Here is a 15,522-nt window from a genome sequence, read left to right on the forward strand (position 1 = left end):
GCCCATGGATCGTGATGATGATGATGACCCAGAGTGGCCTCACCGACCCCCCACAGTACGCCCCCCCCCCCGGCCCCACACAATGACCCTCCCAGTGACCCCCCCCCCCCGCCCACAGTAAGCACACCCACACACGGAGCAACCCTCGCCAATGTGAACCCCACTCACAGTGAGCGCCCTGCCCAACGCATCCCCACCCCACACCAACCAACCAGGTGAGAATTCCCCACTACCTGCCCCCCCCCCCCCCTGTGCCCTCCAGACAGACCTCCCTGCTGCTACTGCTGCTGCCTGGCTGTGTTATGACGCGCCCCGGATTCCACGCGCTGGAACAGCACGCGGTGGGGGGGGGGAGTGGAGAGTGGCGGCGGCGGTGGGGGGGGGTCTTCTTCCCTCGGCACGGCGCGTCGAGTCTATAAAAGGCGGAGAGGGAGGAGGCTCCGGCGAGAGGAATCTGCAGCTCGCTCGCTCGCACACTCACGCGCGAGTTCCACCCGGCACTCGCAAGCTGAGAATTGGAGGTTCGGCGTCGACTTCAAACTCGGCGCAGTTTGAAGCGACTCAAGTGGGTGGTTTGCAGAGGGAGCTTCACGAGGAAGGACGTTTGCGAGTGGGTCTCGGCTCCAGGAACGCGCGTTGCAGCGTCGGCACTGCGGCGAGGTAGGGATGGGATTTTTGATTTTTGCAAAAGCTCAACTCGTCCGCCGTACGTAGCATGGTCGTTGTTGGGGCTTCTTTCGCACCGTTCGTAGCCAACCGTGGTAATCGGAGGTGCGTGGGAAGGACAACAGACTAAATACACCAATTGCGGTTCTTAACGCGTGAGTTTTCAATCTATAGATGATTTAAAAGTGCATAGCTCCAGTGGCTGACTAATGTCGGAAGGAAGAGCGCGCTACATTCTTGAGCGCGGATTGCATTGAGCACGGCTTGAATATTTGCAGTACACGCTGACCGTTGTATATTTGAGCTGTGTTTGAGTCGTGAGAGGGGTAATTTGAGCATACTTGACGCTATGATGATGATGATGCTGTCTTCAACTCTTATTCATTCTAACTGTCAATGTGCTGTGAAGAAGGGCCGTTATCCGAAACGTCACATATTGTCATTCAAGAGCAACAGTGTTCTTGTTGAATGTGTTGAGTTTATAAGTTGTTGTTTTTGTTGTGCTTGCATACCACTGCCGACGCGTCACCAAATAATGTGTTTAATTTTTTTCCCATTCCGTGTGCCTTACGGGAATAGACCGCAAACCTCCAGGGACGCCATGCGGCAGAAGAGATGGGCATTCCTGACCCTTTTCGTAGCATTTTTCCCCGTGATGCACGGCTCAGGTGAGTGGCGGTCGCGCTCTTCACGATATCTTGAACGGACACGAGACAATTCCGTTACTTGGTTCACATTCCACAAAATTGTTTCCACGTTGCAATTCTAACAAAGTGCGCTGCGCAAACGTCTGGAAAGCCACTAGCTATATAGATAGGCTGACGAACTCTAACTTTAGTCAATTTAATACGTAGGTTTTCGCGATCAATATATTACGGATCAAACTTTCGTGTTTATATGTGGATATAATGCAGGGAATAGTGTTTTTTCCATATGTTTAATGCGGAATGAGTTATCATTTGTCAATTATTGTGATCTCATTGTTTGGTTTAACGTTTGAGAGTATTTTTACCCGGATAATAATCATCCCTTCAAATGGAACGTATCGTTTGCAAGGGTGGCTAGGGTAGACGATGGCGATGATAGCAATGCTTCTGCTGATGATGTCGTTGATGAAGTTGACTAACGACGGCGATCACGATGCCGACGATACAGACCTGGGCACGGAGGAGAACCCCGTCTTTGACCTGTTCGAGATCAGCAAGCTCAACCGCAGGAACAGCGGCGTGCGGCTGGTGCGGGGCCCCGACCCGGACAGCTCCGCTTACCGCGTGGTGCGCCCCGAGCGCATCCCCGCTGCCTCGGACAAGCAGCTGCAGCGCCTGCTGGCGCTCATGCGGGACGAGGAGGGCTTCGTGTTCGTCGCCTCCATCCAGCAGGACGCGCGCACCCGCGGCGCCCTCGTGAGCGTCCAGACGCAGGACGGGGCCTCGTCGGCGCGCCGCTTTCAGATCGTCTCCAACGGGATCGCCAACACCCTGGACCTCGCCTACTCCGTGGAGGGCATGCAAAGCGTCGTCTCGTTTGAGGACGTGGACCTGGCCAACGGCGACTGGCAGAACCTGACGCTGCACGTGAGCGGCGAGCACGCCAGGCTCTTCATCGGCTGCGACCTCGTCGAGAACATCATCCTGGAGGGCCCCTTCTACGAGCAGCTGTCCGGCCCGCAGAGCCGTCTCTACATCGCCAAGGGCATGGTCAAGGATGACGACTTCAAGGTGAGCCACACAACCAACGCCTCCCTTTGAGGTCTGAGGAACTCCCTGCTGTGATGCCGATTATCTTGGAAGTTCCACTTGGTGGACCCTTTGTTACGAGTGATGTGTGGCGAAATACTGAACTTTGTGGTGCTTTCGCACAATCACGTCGGCGTTTTCTTATAAAGTGAAGGAATACTTTACAGTACTCATTTGCAAGAATGTGCGCTTGATAAATATCTGCGATGTGTTCATTCGTCAATCCACTGCTGGACGAAGGTATTCGCACAACTGCATGTCATGGGGGTTGTTTGACCATACTTCACCACGTTAGTCAGGGAGGGTTAGTGAAGGGGGGTATCCAGGATCAGTTCAGAAACCACTCGCAGGGTTCATAGTGAAATCAGATTTAGGTGAGAGCCACCACTCCACGGCATTGAGAGGCTTTCATTCAGCAGGGAAGTCGTTTTAAACGAACACGTGCCAAATTGTTTCCTCTTATAACAGTAATACATCCGCACGTTTTTAGTGCAGACGAAAGTGAAATTTATTGCGTGTGTGCAAGCAGTGAGCACTAGACATCTGTAAAAAAGAGCGTCATAAGTCATCGTTTTTTTTCCAGAATAAACAAAGATTCTGGTTTTGATCAATTTCAGCTGGGATAGTCAAGAACGTTGTTCTGATAATTATTTTGGCACACTCCATCCAAATTCGACGTCCAGGCATCTAATGTTTATAAACCTCTGTTTACGATTACATGGATATTGGATACAATAATATGGGATGATTAGGGATAGATGCACCTTGTACTCTCATGGCAATGTCTTATGCCAATGATCTCTTTTTCAAGCCAGCATAGTGGCGTACAGGGAAAATATCGAGTCAGAATAAATAATTGTCACAATTATCATGATAATTTCACCTTATAATGCACCGTAACAGCGTATTTGTACACGTATGGAGTAGAAAGAGAGAGAGGACGATTCAGAGGCTTGAGGAGCCACAATCAAGCGGTACGGTGGCAGCAGTAGCCAGGGGGTGAGCCGGCACCAAATTCCCCCCAAGCTCTCGCAGTTCTCTACATATTAAGGTGTTGTCAGCCAATTAATTAGTGTTTACATGTGGGAGGAAACCACAACACCTGGAAGCCACACATGCGTGTGAGGGGGCAACACTCGATCCCATACAGATGGAACAGGTGGTGTTTACATCTGATACTCTTTGGTTCTTTTGGTAAAGTCACGTAGGTAGAAAAATAAAATAAAATAAAACAAAAAATAATATATCACGACGTTTCGATTGCAACACAATCAGTCGTCCCCAGGCAGAAAAAATAATCCAGCAGTGGAACTTTACCGAAATAACCAAATAGTATGGATTCCTGCAGTCACGAAAGCTTCACATCAAGAGTTTACATTTGATGTAGCGCTTTCTCCTGGAAAGCCCAGGTTTGGTACATCGACGCCTATGGGAATGGAGCTTCACAACATTTTGTGTGATCCATCAACCCTTGTATATCTTATTAAATAAGTGTGGAAATAAAGGAGCGTTCGTTTGCGAACTGAAGCCCTGGCTGCGAGTTTGCAAGTGACACCTTTCCGTGCCTCTGTGTGTTCAGGGCTCGCTTCAGAACATGCACTTCATCTTTGGCATGGCCGTGGAGGAGCTTCTCCGCAACAGAGGATGTCCACTCGCTGCCCAGCCCGGTGAGAGCGCGCAACGTGGAGGGAGGGGCGCGTGTTTTACATTTGTTTCCCATTTGCTCGTCTGTGCGTGTGTGCAAATGCCGCGTGGTCCCTTTTTTAAAGCGGTGAAAGTGGATAATCTCTTGAAGGTGTAAAGCTACATCCCCGAGGCGTGGCTCTATAGGAGCGTCCAGATTAGCATGATAACTTGTTGTGCACCAAAGCATGCGAGAAGACATTCATCGTTTGGTATTAACTGGGATGCTTCCAGCGTGGTGAGCACACTGCACTTGCAAACCAGAGGTTACCGGTTCGAACTTCCGGCGTGGTTGGTTAAGCAATGGACACACGTTTCTTAAATTCCACCGCCTCTACAAACGGTTACGAGACCGTTGCTCGGCAGTCCGCATATGGTCGGCTAAAGTGTGGATGCTCGCACGTTTTCCAAAATGTCTGGCCAGCATGGAAGAGTCAGCCAAATACGATACTCTCTGGAGAAGCTCACTCGAGCTCCCTCGAGTGGAGGACCCTTCCGCCAGCAGTGCAATGAGCAAAACATTTCAGAGCTGCACCTTTATCCTTATAATGTAATGTGGTCTTCTCATTTTGATGTCCGCTGTAAGAAAGCAACAAATGTGGTGACATTACCAACACAGACTGTGTTGTGTTATAAACGTTGGTAAAATTACGTATATCCATTTGTATATACAATCATTCAACTCAATATTAAACTCTTCCAGAAGGGTTTAAGACTGTGTTATGTCTACTGCCACGGGATGTTTAGCATATAAAAGTATAAATTGAACTGTCTAGAACTGCCATAATGCTACCTCATATCCGTCCCAAATAATCACTGCTAATTATAACAACAACAATGCAAACGTACCTGTCTAACATGTGTTTGTAAAGGACTAGAAATATAAATGGCGTCAACATTTAGGCGGGAATTTGATATGAACTGTGTATAGTGTAAATGCATTTTTTTGCATCAGAAATCTTTTACACCAAAACCACGCCGTGTATACGTACAGACACCATAAGATGCTTACTCACGTTCACACAACCAAGAGAGATATGAATTGCAAAGCCCTTAACCACCATCAACGTTAGTGTTGCAAGCTCCAAAAGGGGTATTCCAATCAAAAAATTAACAAGGAGGTGGAGGAAATGGCACAGATGCTGGGTTAAGCGGCGCCACGGGATGGAGGTAGGGATTGGATGGAGTTAGTTGGGGCTGGCGGTTGAAGGTTCGTTGGCTCGGGAAGTCACCGCCAAAGAGTGAGTCAAACATCGCCACTGTCATTGTTTATTTCTATTGTTTACTTTTTCTGCAGCAAGCATGCCAAGGACACGTCCTCTACGTCCGCTAAGCGACAGCCTTGACTTTTTAAAAGGCCATTACAAAATACTAATCATGTAAACAGGGTCATTTAGGTTTCTGTTGAAATTAAATTGCTTTCCTTATTTATTTTCGTGTTTTACTTCAGTGATCCCGTTGTAATAAAAGCATCATTGCGTACATAGCACGTGATATATATTGTAAAAAGTAACGGTATTTTCAGTTAAACCTGCATCTAAATGTCACATAAATATTGCAGTTTTAATGTTGGAAGTCTCAAGCGGTATCTCATTATCACAACCATGGGTGGCACGGCTCCCCCTACTCCCAAACTGGACACCTTTATGAATTTATTTTCAATAGTTTACAATTACGATTAAACATACATTATTTATATGCACCCGCGATTCCTAATGTGAGGGACAAGGCGAACCCTCCCCCCCCACCCCTCCAAATATAGAAGTCAACTCTGCCTATGATCAGAACATCAGTCTTCCAATCACCTATTGGAACTCACATCAAGCCCAGATCACTCTTGAAAATAAGACTATTCTGATCTCAAACGTTATCACCAAATAAACTGTTGAGAACTAGCAACCGATAATGAGCACATACTTTGTTTGAGGAAATCTGTTTTGCTCTCTGTGTTCGAGGACGAGGTGTGTGGTTGATAAGTCCTAACTTTCTACTTATAGTTAAATTTACCCCAGTTAAGCTGATGTCAGAGATGGAATAATGTTAAATACCGTACTTTATTGTTCCATGAATACCACAGGAATATGCAAGTTCCAGCACTGGCTCTAGATTGCCAAAGCATATGCTTTAAGCACACCTTGACTGAAATATTACCTCATGTTCTAATTAGAAAAAATGTAAACCTTTGACATTTGAGCTCATCAAATAGATCCCTTTCTTTCTGTGAGTGAAGGTATACAGTATTTGTGCTGATGTGACAGATTGTTTTGGTATACCATTCCATTGAACGTTACAAATTCCTGCAAAATCACTAGCAGGCCTATATTTTACATGTATTTACGTTGAACTTATTTCGCAACGTACCTAGCCAACCGTGCTAACCGAGACTAAACCACCGTGAAATTTTGCCCCACTTTATTTCAACGAATGCGTGGAAAGTAAGAGTTTCAGCTGAGCATTCTCGGACCCCCGAGGGCCACACAAACCATTGGAGATTTGGCAAGGACAGAGCGGCAAAACAAATGTGGCGTACAGATCAGCTATGGGGGACGGCTCCCTGCTGTGCAAAGCGTAGTGTGGCCAGACCTGTGGAATAAACATAAAACATCAAACACTCAGTAGAATTTCTCAGAAACCTCCAAATGAATCTCCACCCTATAAACTCGTAAGGAAATGTGAGAAATTTCCGTGACAGAAAGTGGCGAAACGACAGACGAAAACGCAACGAGAATTTGGGCCCCAGAAGGTGCAAAATCATTTGTTGAGCAAGTTGCACCAAACTGCACAATTGTAATAGGACCGTGTTATTGAATACATGCCAATTAATTATCCACTATGAGTTACGATGGTGTTTAAATAATTATTCCAATGCTTGTTTACCCAGGAGTGTAGGAGGTCAGTAGATTTAGGGGATCTGCATATAATAATCAAAATCAACCCCGTATGGAGTCTTCTTATCCGTGGACCCCGCGCATAACAAGATGAAGTTAACTCCCACTGTGATCACTTCTGTGTTACTCCTCTAAACTGTGATTGTTGACAAATGGTGAAAAATAATTTTGCAGATAACGGTTGTCATTTATCGAGTCGTACCCACGGATCTCGAGGATTTGCTCAGAACAGAGTTGCAGACGGGGAGTTTCATTGCATAATATGTGATACAATTATGATGTTTCTTACAGGAAGAGATATGAGCGAAACTTGTCATGCGATACGGTTTGAGGTCAGCGATTTGGCTTCTTGCTGTGGCGGGTTATTCACAGAGGAACATTCCCCACTGCTTTATGTTCTCCCAGATGGCCTGGTCCTTGCTCCCTTGGAACAGGCTGGACTTGAGAGCACGAGTTCTGCCATTGTCAATAACATCTTGGGCCAGAAGATGGGCAAGACGTTGGAGCCAGCTGGCTACTGTGACTACTCTTGCAAGGATGTTACACACATGTTCTCCGAGATGAAGGGACTCCGCGTCATCGTGAGCAACCTTGTGGATGACATCCAGAATCTGGTATGGCGCATCGCATCCTGCGTCTACTCTCCATTCACTCTTCCAACTCGAGTAATAGGCCTTGTTTGGTCTGTAAACAAAACATCAAGTTATTTACATGTATAACTATGACGTCGTATTCTTTAGATTTTCACAAATCAAACCGTTCAGCGAGTTGGATATGCTATGTGCTATTATTAATTGTCTCTTTTTGTGCCGTTTGAAAACATGATTAACAAAAAATCAACACGTTCATCAACAACACTGCCTAAAATATATATATAGAACGACGACGTTTTGAGCAATGGACCTTCGACACAGGACATAATACTCTTTGGTTCTTTCGGTAAAGTCACGTAGGTATACAATTTTATTTTAATTTATGGATTCCTGCAGTTACGAAAGCTTCAAATCAGGACATACATAGATGGGCAAAATGATCCACCCCCCGTGGTTTGTATTTTGAACCAAGACAGCCGTAATAGGCGAGTGTCTTGTCAACATAACAAATAACCTAGGACATAAAGAAACAGGAGCTCAGGTAAGAAGGTTTGAGACCATTCAGAGCATTATCAGTGAAAATCAGACCTTTGATATGCAGGGAGCTTTAAGAAGATGGACCTAATTTGAAATCGCTATATCTCTGCAACCATGAACCGCCCATGAATGAAATTCTTACCACTTGAAAGGGCGGGGCATAGATAGGGCGGGGCACAGAGTTTCAAATGATTACCACGATATGCCTCTCCCAGCCCACAAACAGCCTCTAGCCTCAGTCATTCGCAAGATGGTGACCCCGCAACACAAAGCGTTTTGCGTTCTGCAGTTCAGCAAGACTGAATCCGTAATTGCGGTGCAGCGTGCGTTTCAACGGCGTTTTGGCATTGATCCGCCAAAGTCAAAGAGCATTTGTCGTTGTTACCGACAATTTCACGAAGCAGGCTGCTGTTTATGTAAGGGAAAGAGCACAGGGCGACCACGCACCTCAGAGTAAAACGTGAGACGAGAGGCGTTTGGGACGAATTCAACTATCATCTCGATGTTGTCCGTACAGCAGGTGGAGGGCACATAGAGCATTTATAAAATGGTTAGTAAAACTGGACAACTCATTAAACCGTGTGTAACTTTTTGTGTAATTGTAACATGTTGCCATCGTGAATATACTGCTTTGAAATTGGGTCCAGTTTTTTCAAATACGCTGTATTCTACTCAAATGAGCCTTGCAGCAAGGGCAGAACTGGAGTCACGTGAAACAATTTTTCAAACGTTTGTCAGATCTCTGGCAGAACATGTTGTGCAACTGGTAGCCAGGACTTGTAAAGTCAGATATTTCAATCGGAAGAGGATTGCAATCATTTATTCTAAATTAAATAAAGTCTGAATCATCTTCTTTGGCATCTGATGAGGACAAACAAAGCCTGGCGTTAGTAATATCTCTGAGGTGACAGAGACCCTGGTGACATCGCTGATATGAGCCTCAATGAAGAGGCCAGGACTACTAATACTGCCAAAAGGGTTTCTAATTCCAATTTTGGTCATGTAGCAAAGCCAATACTGATGGTTTCCAGCAGAGTTCAAGTTATGAAGTGTATATGTGCAATCCCAACACAATTATCCTGGAGAAATTATTTGGGCCTCAGGGAACGGATCACTTTTCCACACTTGGAATGTGATGAGCACTCGTTCAACTTTGCGAGATTTCTCGGTGTGTGAAAGTCTGTGCTGTGTCGCACATATGCTGGGTAATACGTCCACTTACGTTCCCGAACAAGTGGTGGAAATTCCACATTACTATGGTGGGGCTAATCAATCTATAGGAAAATCACCGTAGATTATCGCAGAGAGACAGAGGGCTAGTTTTCTGTCAGAGGGACCCAGCTGTAAAACATAGGCGAGCATGTACACCTTTCGTAGTTGTAACTGAAGATGGGAAAGAGACCAACAATTATTAAATAAAGAGCTGGACGAGTGAGTTGGAATGCTTTAGGAAATCTGAGTCGACCCCTCCACGTTTTGAGCACAGACAAATATATAAATAAAACTTGTATCGTTATACAGTGGGGAAAACAATTTACAGCATGCGTGTGCCTGTAATTCAGCGCTTTCGAGGCAAAGGTTGGTAGATTGCAGATTGGCGATGACTATGGCGTGTCTGTGCGGCCCGTCTGAGTGTGCGTGGTGAGTTCTTTCAGTGCACTCTTTTCTCCTCCCAAATATGATACGCTCCTTTAAAAGGCAGGACCCTCCTAAAAACGAGTATTGTGAATGAACAAATTACATTGTTGATTCTCATCATCATTATTTTTATTCTCTGTACATTTCCGGTGAGCAGAGTGATGAGAATACGAAGCTGCATCGCAGCCTGGGCATCACAGAGAAGGGCATGTGCTGGCACGATGGACGAGTCTACGAGAACCACGCCGAGTGGACGGTGGACAGCTGCTTCTCCTGCACTTGCCAGGTGGGTGGGGCGACTGCATGCCCACGTGGTTTCAAAGAAGCCACACACAGTACTTCAGTGAAGTCACCAGTGGCTGCCAATCAAGTACGGATTGGCTACATACGGTGCAAAAGAAGTTCCAACGTACATAAATACAGCCCTGCAAATTGCTTGCTCACACCGCTGCTGGTGTGCAATGCACTCGAGGGAGCTCTAGAGAGCTTCTCTAGAGGGTATTGGATTGCATGTTCCACAATGCACAGACATCTTGAAAGGGATGGGTGTCACGTCACACTACCCCACCAACAGTGATTTGCCGATCGACTAACTATGGTGGATCGATTGATATTGCTGGGTGGATAGAGGTGAGGGGGGGGGGGGTTTGAAATGCATCTATTGTTTCAACTGCCGCACCGGGAGATAAAACCGGTGACCTGTGGATAACCATCGCACCACGGCAGCATCCTGCTATTCAAGCGAGAATTGTACATTTTTAAGAAAAATATTGGGGGAATTGTTCCAAAAAAACAAATGCAAAATTACGTGTTTTAAAATATTCTTTCATTTATAACTCATGGTCCTGGGCTGTAGTCCAAAAAGCAGCCTTTGCAGTTAATAAATGCCTTGGAGAACGTGTGTGCGCTTTTTTTTACATTTTCGTAATCCTCGGGAGGTGTTTTTTTTTCTTGCAACCATGCATCGTTTACTTTTCTACAAATATATGCTTTGTTAGTAAATGTTTCGTGATTTGATACAAAGTGCACGAGTAGACGATGTTCTTTAAGGATGAGTCAGATTCAACACGTCAGTGCTGGTAGCCGGTCTGGTGTGGTGCCCATCTTGTCTCTGGCTGTGAGGCCACAGAATGCATCCTGGCAGCAGTTCTATAAACAAAGCTGCCTTGGACTCAACCCACCGAGTCTGATCCCTTAAACCAATGCAACTGGTACGATCGAATATAAGCAGAAGTCAATTCGGTGTTTATGAAAGCTCAACAGCATACAAATAGATATACATACGCATACACACGTGTTTTCCGTCAGCCGATTGGATATCCTGAACAATATCAAGCACCATTTGTTTAAGCAGGCAAACCCTGGGCCGATTTTGATGTTCTGGGTCCCATCAGCAGTCAGGCTTGTTAAGTACGTGCGGTGCGAAAGAAGTTCAACATACATCGTTCAACATACATACATGTCACTGAATTACCAGATGTTATTGGCAGCAGCACTCCATGTAAGATATCGGCCCGCATAATGAGTTTGTGATATGATTAAGGGCCAACAAGCTGGATTTAAGCAATAAATAGCAAGTGTGCAAAATATTGCTGCGCTCTTTCGGTGAGCTGTGCTATTAACGAGAAAATACATATTATTTCTAAGCACAAAATGATACGACAATTTCTGTAATACTTTGGCTAATAAGCCTTTCACAAGAACTGTAATGTTTCTCAAGGAGTATTTGTCATTTGTGTTTCCATGGATTTGTTAAACAACTTACCTGTTTCTATTTAATCAATTACTGTAACTCACCATTACCGTAAAGCCCCACACAATTACCTAAGCATAAAACAATATAAGCAGTTTTCCACAAGGCTATCACCCCAACAGTTGGGAAAGAACCATCTGAGGACCCAAACAAAACCATCACCTTGCCATACATAGCAGGGGTCACAAGTTCCAGGTTCGATTTAACACAGTACATAAATGTGTGATCTGATCGCATCTGTGAAGGATGTGATCCCTGACATGCAATACCCCGGCATCTACAAACTAAGCTGTGTCTGTGGCAGTAGATAAATTGGGGAAACTAAGCGACATGTCTCGGACCGTGTTCGTGGACATAAGGCAGATCTTAAACACGTTAGGACCAATACCTCAGCCGTGGCTGATTATTGTTTTAATGCGGTGGGCTCACAGGAAATTGATTTCTCTAAGGCGAAGGTACTTTGCAAGCCCACTGGCTATCAACAAAGATTCGTTCATGAAGCCATTCATATATATAGACACAGACACAATTTCAACGGAGAAGATGGGTACAAACTGAGCAATCATTGCAAGGACGTTATCAACCAGTTTATGTCTTAATTGGCTGTGATGTTCCCATCCTACCACCTTCCGATGTTAGTTGTGTTTTATGCCCATTTCAAACTTGCGCTTTCACAGTCACTTCGCGTGCCGACCCCTTGGTTGCGGCTCTGCGATCTACCATTAACATGCTGATCTCTCTTTAACATGCTAATTTTCACCTGGCAACCCTTTGATTGGTGGAAAACGAACCACCACTGGGTTCGCTGCAGGACACTTACATTATCATTGGCTGCTGACATTTGGGCTACGCCCATTTAAAACCCTTAGAAACAGTTTCCCTTGGCAGCTAATCCCCCTTTTCCTGAAGACGACTGCTTATGTTGTGATTGAAACGTCGTAGTTTTCCGTTATTTTTTATTATTATTTTCTTTGAACCTATCTACATGACTTTATCGAAAGACCCAAGAATATATGGTTTTCCACAGTTAAGTGTATTAAATTGTACCGCATTCCTGTGGTCACATGCCAAATAAGACAGTAATTATGAACTTGTGTCATTTTTGTTTTTAATTTCTCTTGGTAGGACTCCAAGACCATGTGTCGCCAGTTGTCCTGCTCCCCTGTTGCCTGCATGAATGCCGTCGTGCTGGAGGGAGAGTGTTGCCCAACCTGCATAAGTACGCCACACAACATTGCACTGGTTGCTTAACCAAAGTTCTAGAATATCGAATTATTGACTGCCATTAAAGTGTTCGTGCATTTTTTATTCGCTAAATTTCTGTCTCGATAAACAAAGAGTCCACATCTTGGAATTCCCTTCCACTGTCTTTTTTCTTAAGATTGTATAACCTTGCTCAATGAAAGAACAAAGTGTAGTTTGGTTAAAAAAAAAAACTATTTCCATGATTGCAGTGGACTAACACATTGCTGTAGATTCAATAGATATTAACTCTTTTCTATTACAACCTTTCCAATAGTGCTGATTGTTGTTGGGCACTTGGCATATTGGACCTCTGAATTTGTTCTCAGCAACAGTGATTAAAAAAGCAAATTTCTAAACGAACTAATAAACCTCAAACTCAACACAAGACATGACCATCCGCGGGCATTATCCGAAATAATGTTGTTCCATCTAAATTGTGAAGGGGTCCGAGCTATGTTTAACCGTGAAGAAAGCGTTTTGGTTTGGCGATTTTCAAAGGTGAGGTCCGGGAAGCTAATGTGTTGTGTTCATTGCGGTGCCCAGCGGTCGACAAAGGCGAGGGCTGGTCCCCGTGGTCCGAGTGGACCGAGTGCTCCGTGTCGTGCGGAACGGGCTCCCAGCAGAGGGGCCGCTCCTGCGACCGCATCAGCAGCACATGCGAGGGGCCCTCCATCCAGATTCGCAAGTGCCACACCAAGAACTGCGACAAGAGGGGTGAGCGTCAGTCACTCTGTGCACGCACAACGGTCACAACCGTGGCTGTCGCAAATTAGCATCTGCGTTTTGTTTTGCGTCTAAACATTGCAATTATTTCCATAAGTCCGGCGACCAAAGGGAAAAGCTAATGTCAGATAATGAAATACTGTAAGGGCTGCGGGATCTGGCAGACGGTAAAAAGCGCTGGCGAGGCAGCGGTGGCATCAACGGCTGTGGCCATCGTGATTTATCGAGCGCTAAAATACAAAGTGTCTCCAAGCGCTTTAACACGCACACACATCTTAGGAGTACAAAATCACCGGGGAATGGGAAGAGAATAGAGAGGAGAGACAAAGACATACAAGAACAGTGGCACAAGGATAGCACAAAATGCACGGCAACCAATCAGGCACGATTCAAGAATCTTTTAATACTTACATTATTGGGGAAAGTAGCACCTCCAGTGGCTGCAGGGGTCACGTGAACAAGTTGCATACAACATGTGCCAATAAAGAATAATGCTCTCTTACATGTACCATTTCCCCACGAAAGAATGTGTCCACCATTGCCGACTCCAGCATGGCCTGGACACCTCAGGTTCCTTCAACTTTAATCAATACATTTCACCTCGTAGATGAGGTATAGAACCACGTACATTTATAGAATGATTGAAATTAATTATACCGACATATACACTGCGAAATAATTTTCAGTGGTTTTCACTGAAACGTGATGAAGGTGGTCTCTTTTCTTGGACATAGCAAAATAATGTTCAGCTTTGAGTTGATGGATGAGTGCGGGTGTATGGTGTGAATCAGGGCAGGCTCAGGCCAGCTCACTGTGTCCAATAGACTTATTAAAGTAATGGCACCCAATCAAAGTAGCCGCGAGTGCTGGGCCCTCAAATTTATCACCAGATCAGAGCAGAATAATAGTCACCATTTAACCAGAAGCAGATGCTATCGTTCTGGAAATCGCTTATGTAAACAATTATATAATTCTACTTTCACATTTGCATTATTTTTACATAGAATCTGAAAATAGACTTGAGAAAATATGTCTCTCAGCCGTTCTCAATCTACCGACGGGCACAATGTCAATCATGTGCTTTTTTTTACCATACTTCACTATACTGTGGGTTCTGTTAAGGCTGTCAGGGATCTATTTGGTGGGGCCATATTAAGACTCTAAAAGTGGAATAAAATAATACATAACTTACGTCATTTCCTGCAACACTATCACTATCATCTTCACCTTCAAATGTACTCTCGCCATTAACAATAGAGTCAGGTTTCTCCATAACTTTTACTACATTAGCTATCTCTGCTAAACGATCAGCATAGTCACAAGGCTATACTTGTCTTGATCATAATCAATTGTTTTGGGTTGACTAGGTCGTTTCATTATGTTGTTATAAAATTAATACAAAGTTATTTACTTATTTAGTATCATGCATTATATGACACCTTTGCTCTCCTGTACCTGAAAGTGCTTTATGTTTATTATTAATCGTAAGTTACATAAAAGTGTCTGTGATTTCCCAGATACGCACCCTTTAACCACTACACTGGCAGTGGTGCACGAGCACAAATAATAACTCTTCCCAAAAGAGGAAATATTATTTTGTTGGCAAAGTTTCACGCTATGGCGCTTGCATTTTTTTGCATAGTAACTCCAACATTACTTTTACAGTGATAAATCCTGCATACGGTGGATTAGTAAAAGTTTTAAATGCTCCAGTGTTGATCAGCTTCAGTGCATCATTGCCATCATTAAATATGTACCATATAATTTTTAATCACAGGATGTTCAGTAAAACTGAGGTAAAAGAAATAGCTTTCAGTTTTTGTTAATATGCTTCTTCAGGAACAGACATTGTAAAAATAACTATCGAAAGGGAAGAAACCACCTCTCTGTGTTTTACCCCTCTGTGTCAAGCTCTTTAAATTAAAGTTGTCTAAAGAACAAGAGGCAGACGTGCCAGATTATAACTTAGTGTCTTTGATGTTGGAAGTCTGAATAATAGGTCTACTAATCACAGCTCTTATACCACCAATGAAATCTCAACAGCACAAAAGTAGGCAGAT

General features: G+C 44.5%; 1 protein-coding gene across 2 annotated transcripts in view; it reads left to right on the plus strand.

Annotated features, from left to right (window-relative positions):
* Positions 1–440: 440 nt before the first annotated feature.
* Positions 441–15,522, plus strand: part of LOC133346990 (thrombospondin-1-like) — a 48,281-nt gene continuing 33,199 nt past the window's right edge. For both annotated transcript variants that reach the window (XM_061558854.1, XM_061558853.1), the window contains exons 1-8: positions 441–660; positions 1,246–1,334; positions 1,822–2,384; positions 3,982–4,069; positions 7,379–7,587; positions 9,899–10,027; positions 12,620–12,713; positions 13,283–13,453. In XM_061558854.1, coding sequence (XP_061414838.1) covers positions 1,268–1,334; positions 1,822–2,384; positions 3,982–4,069; positions 7,379–7,587; positions 9,899–10,027; positions 12,620–12,713; positions 13,283–13,453 — 1,321 coding nt within the window. In that variant the 5' untranslated portion in view covers positions 441–660; positions 1,246–1,267. The remainder of the gene's footprint in view (positions 661–1,245; positions 1,335–1,821; positions 2,385–3,981; positions 4,070–7,378; positions 7,588–9,898; positions 10,028–12,619; positions 12,714–13,282; positions 13,454–15,522) is intronic.

Source organism: Lethenteron reissneri, chromosome 25, assembly GCF_015708825.2.
Source record: "Lethenteron reissneri isolate LAM-NWPU_2019-01 chromosome 25, ASM1570882v1, whole genome shotgun sequence".
NCBI lineage: Eukaryota > Metazoa > Chordata > Hyperoartia > Petromyzontiformes > Petromyzontidae > Lethenteron > Lethenteron reissneri.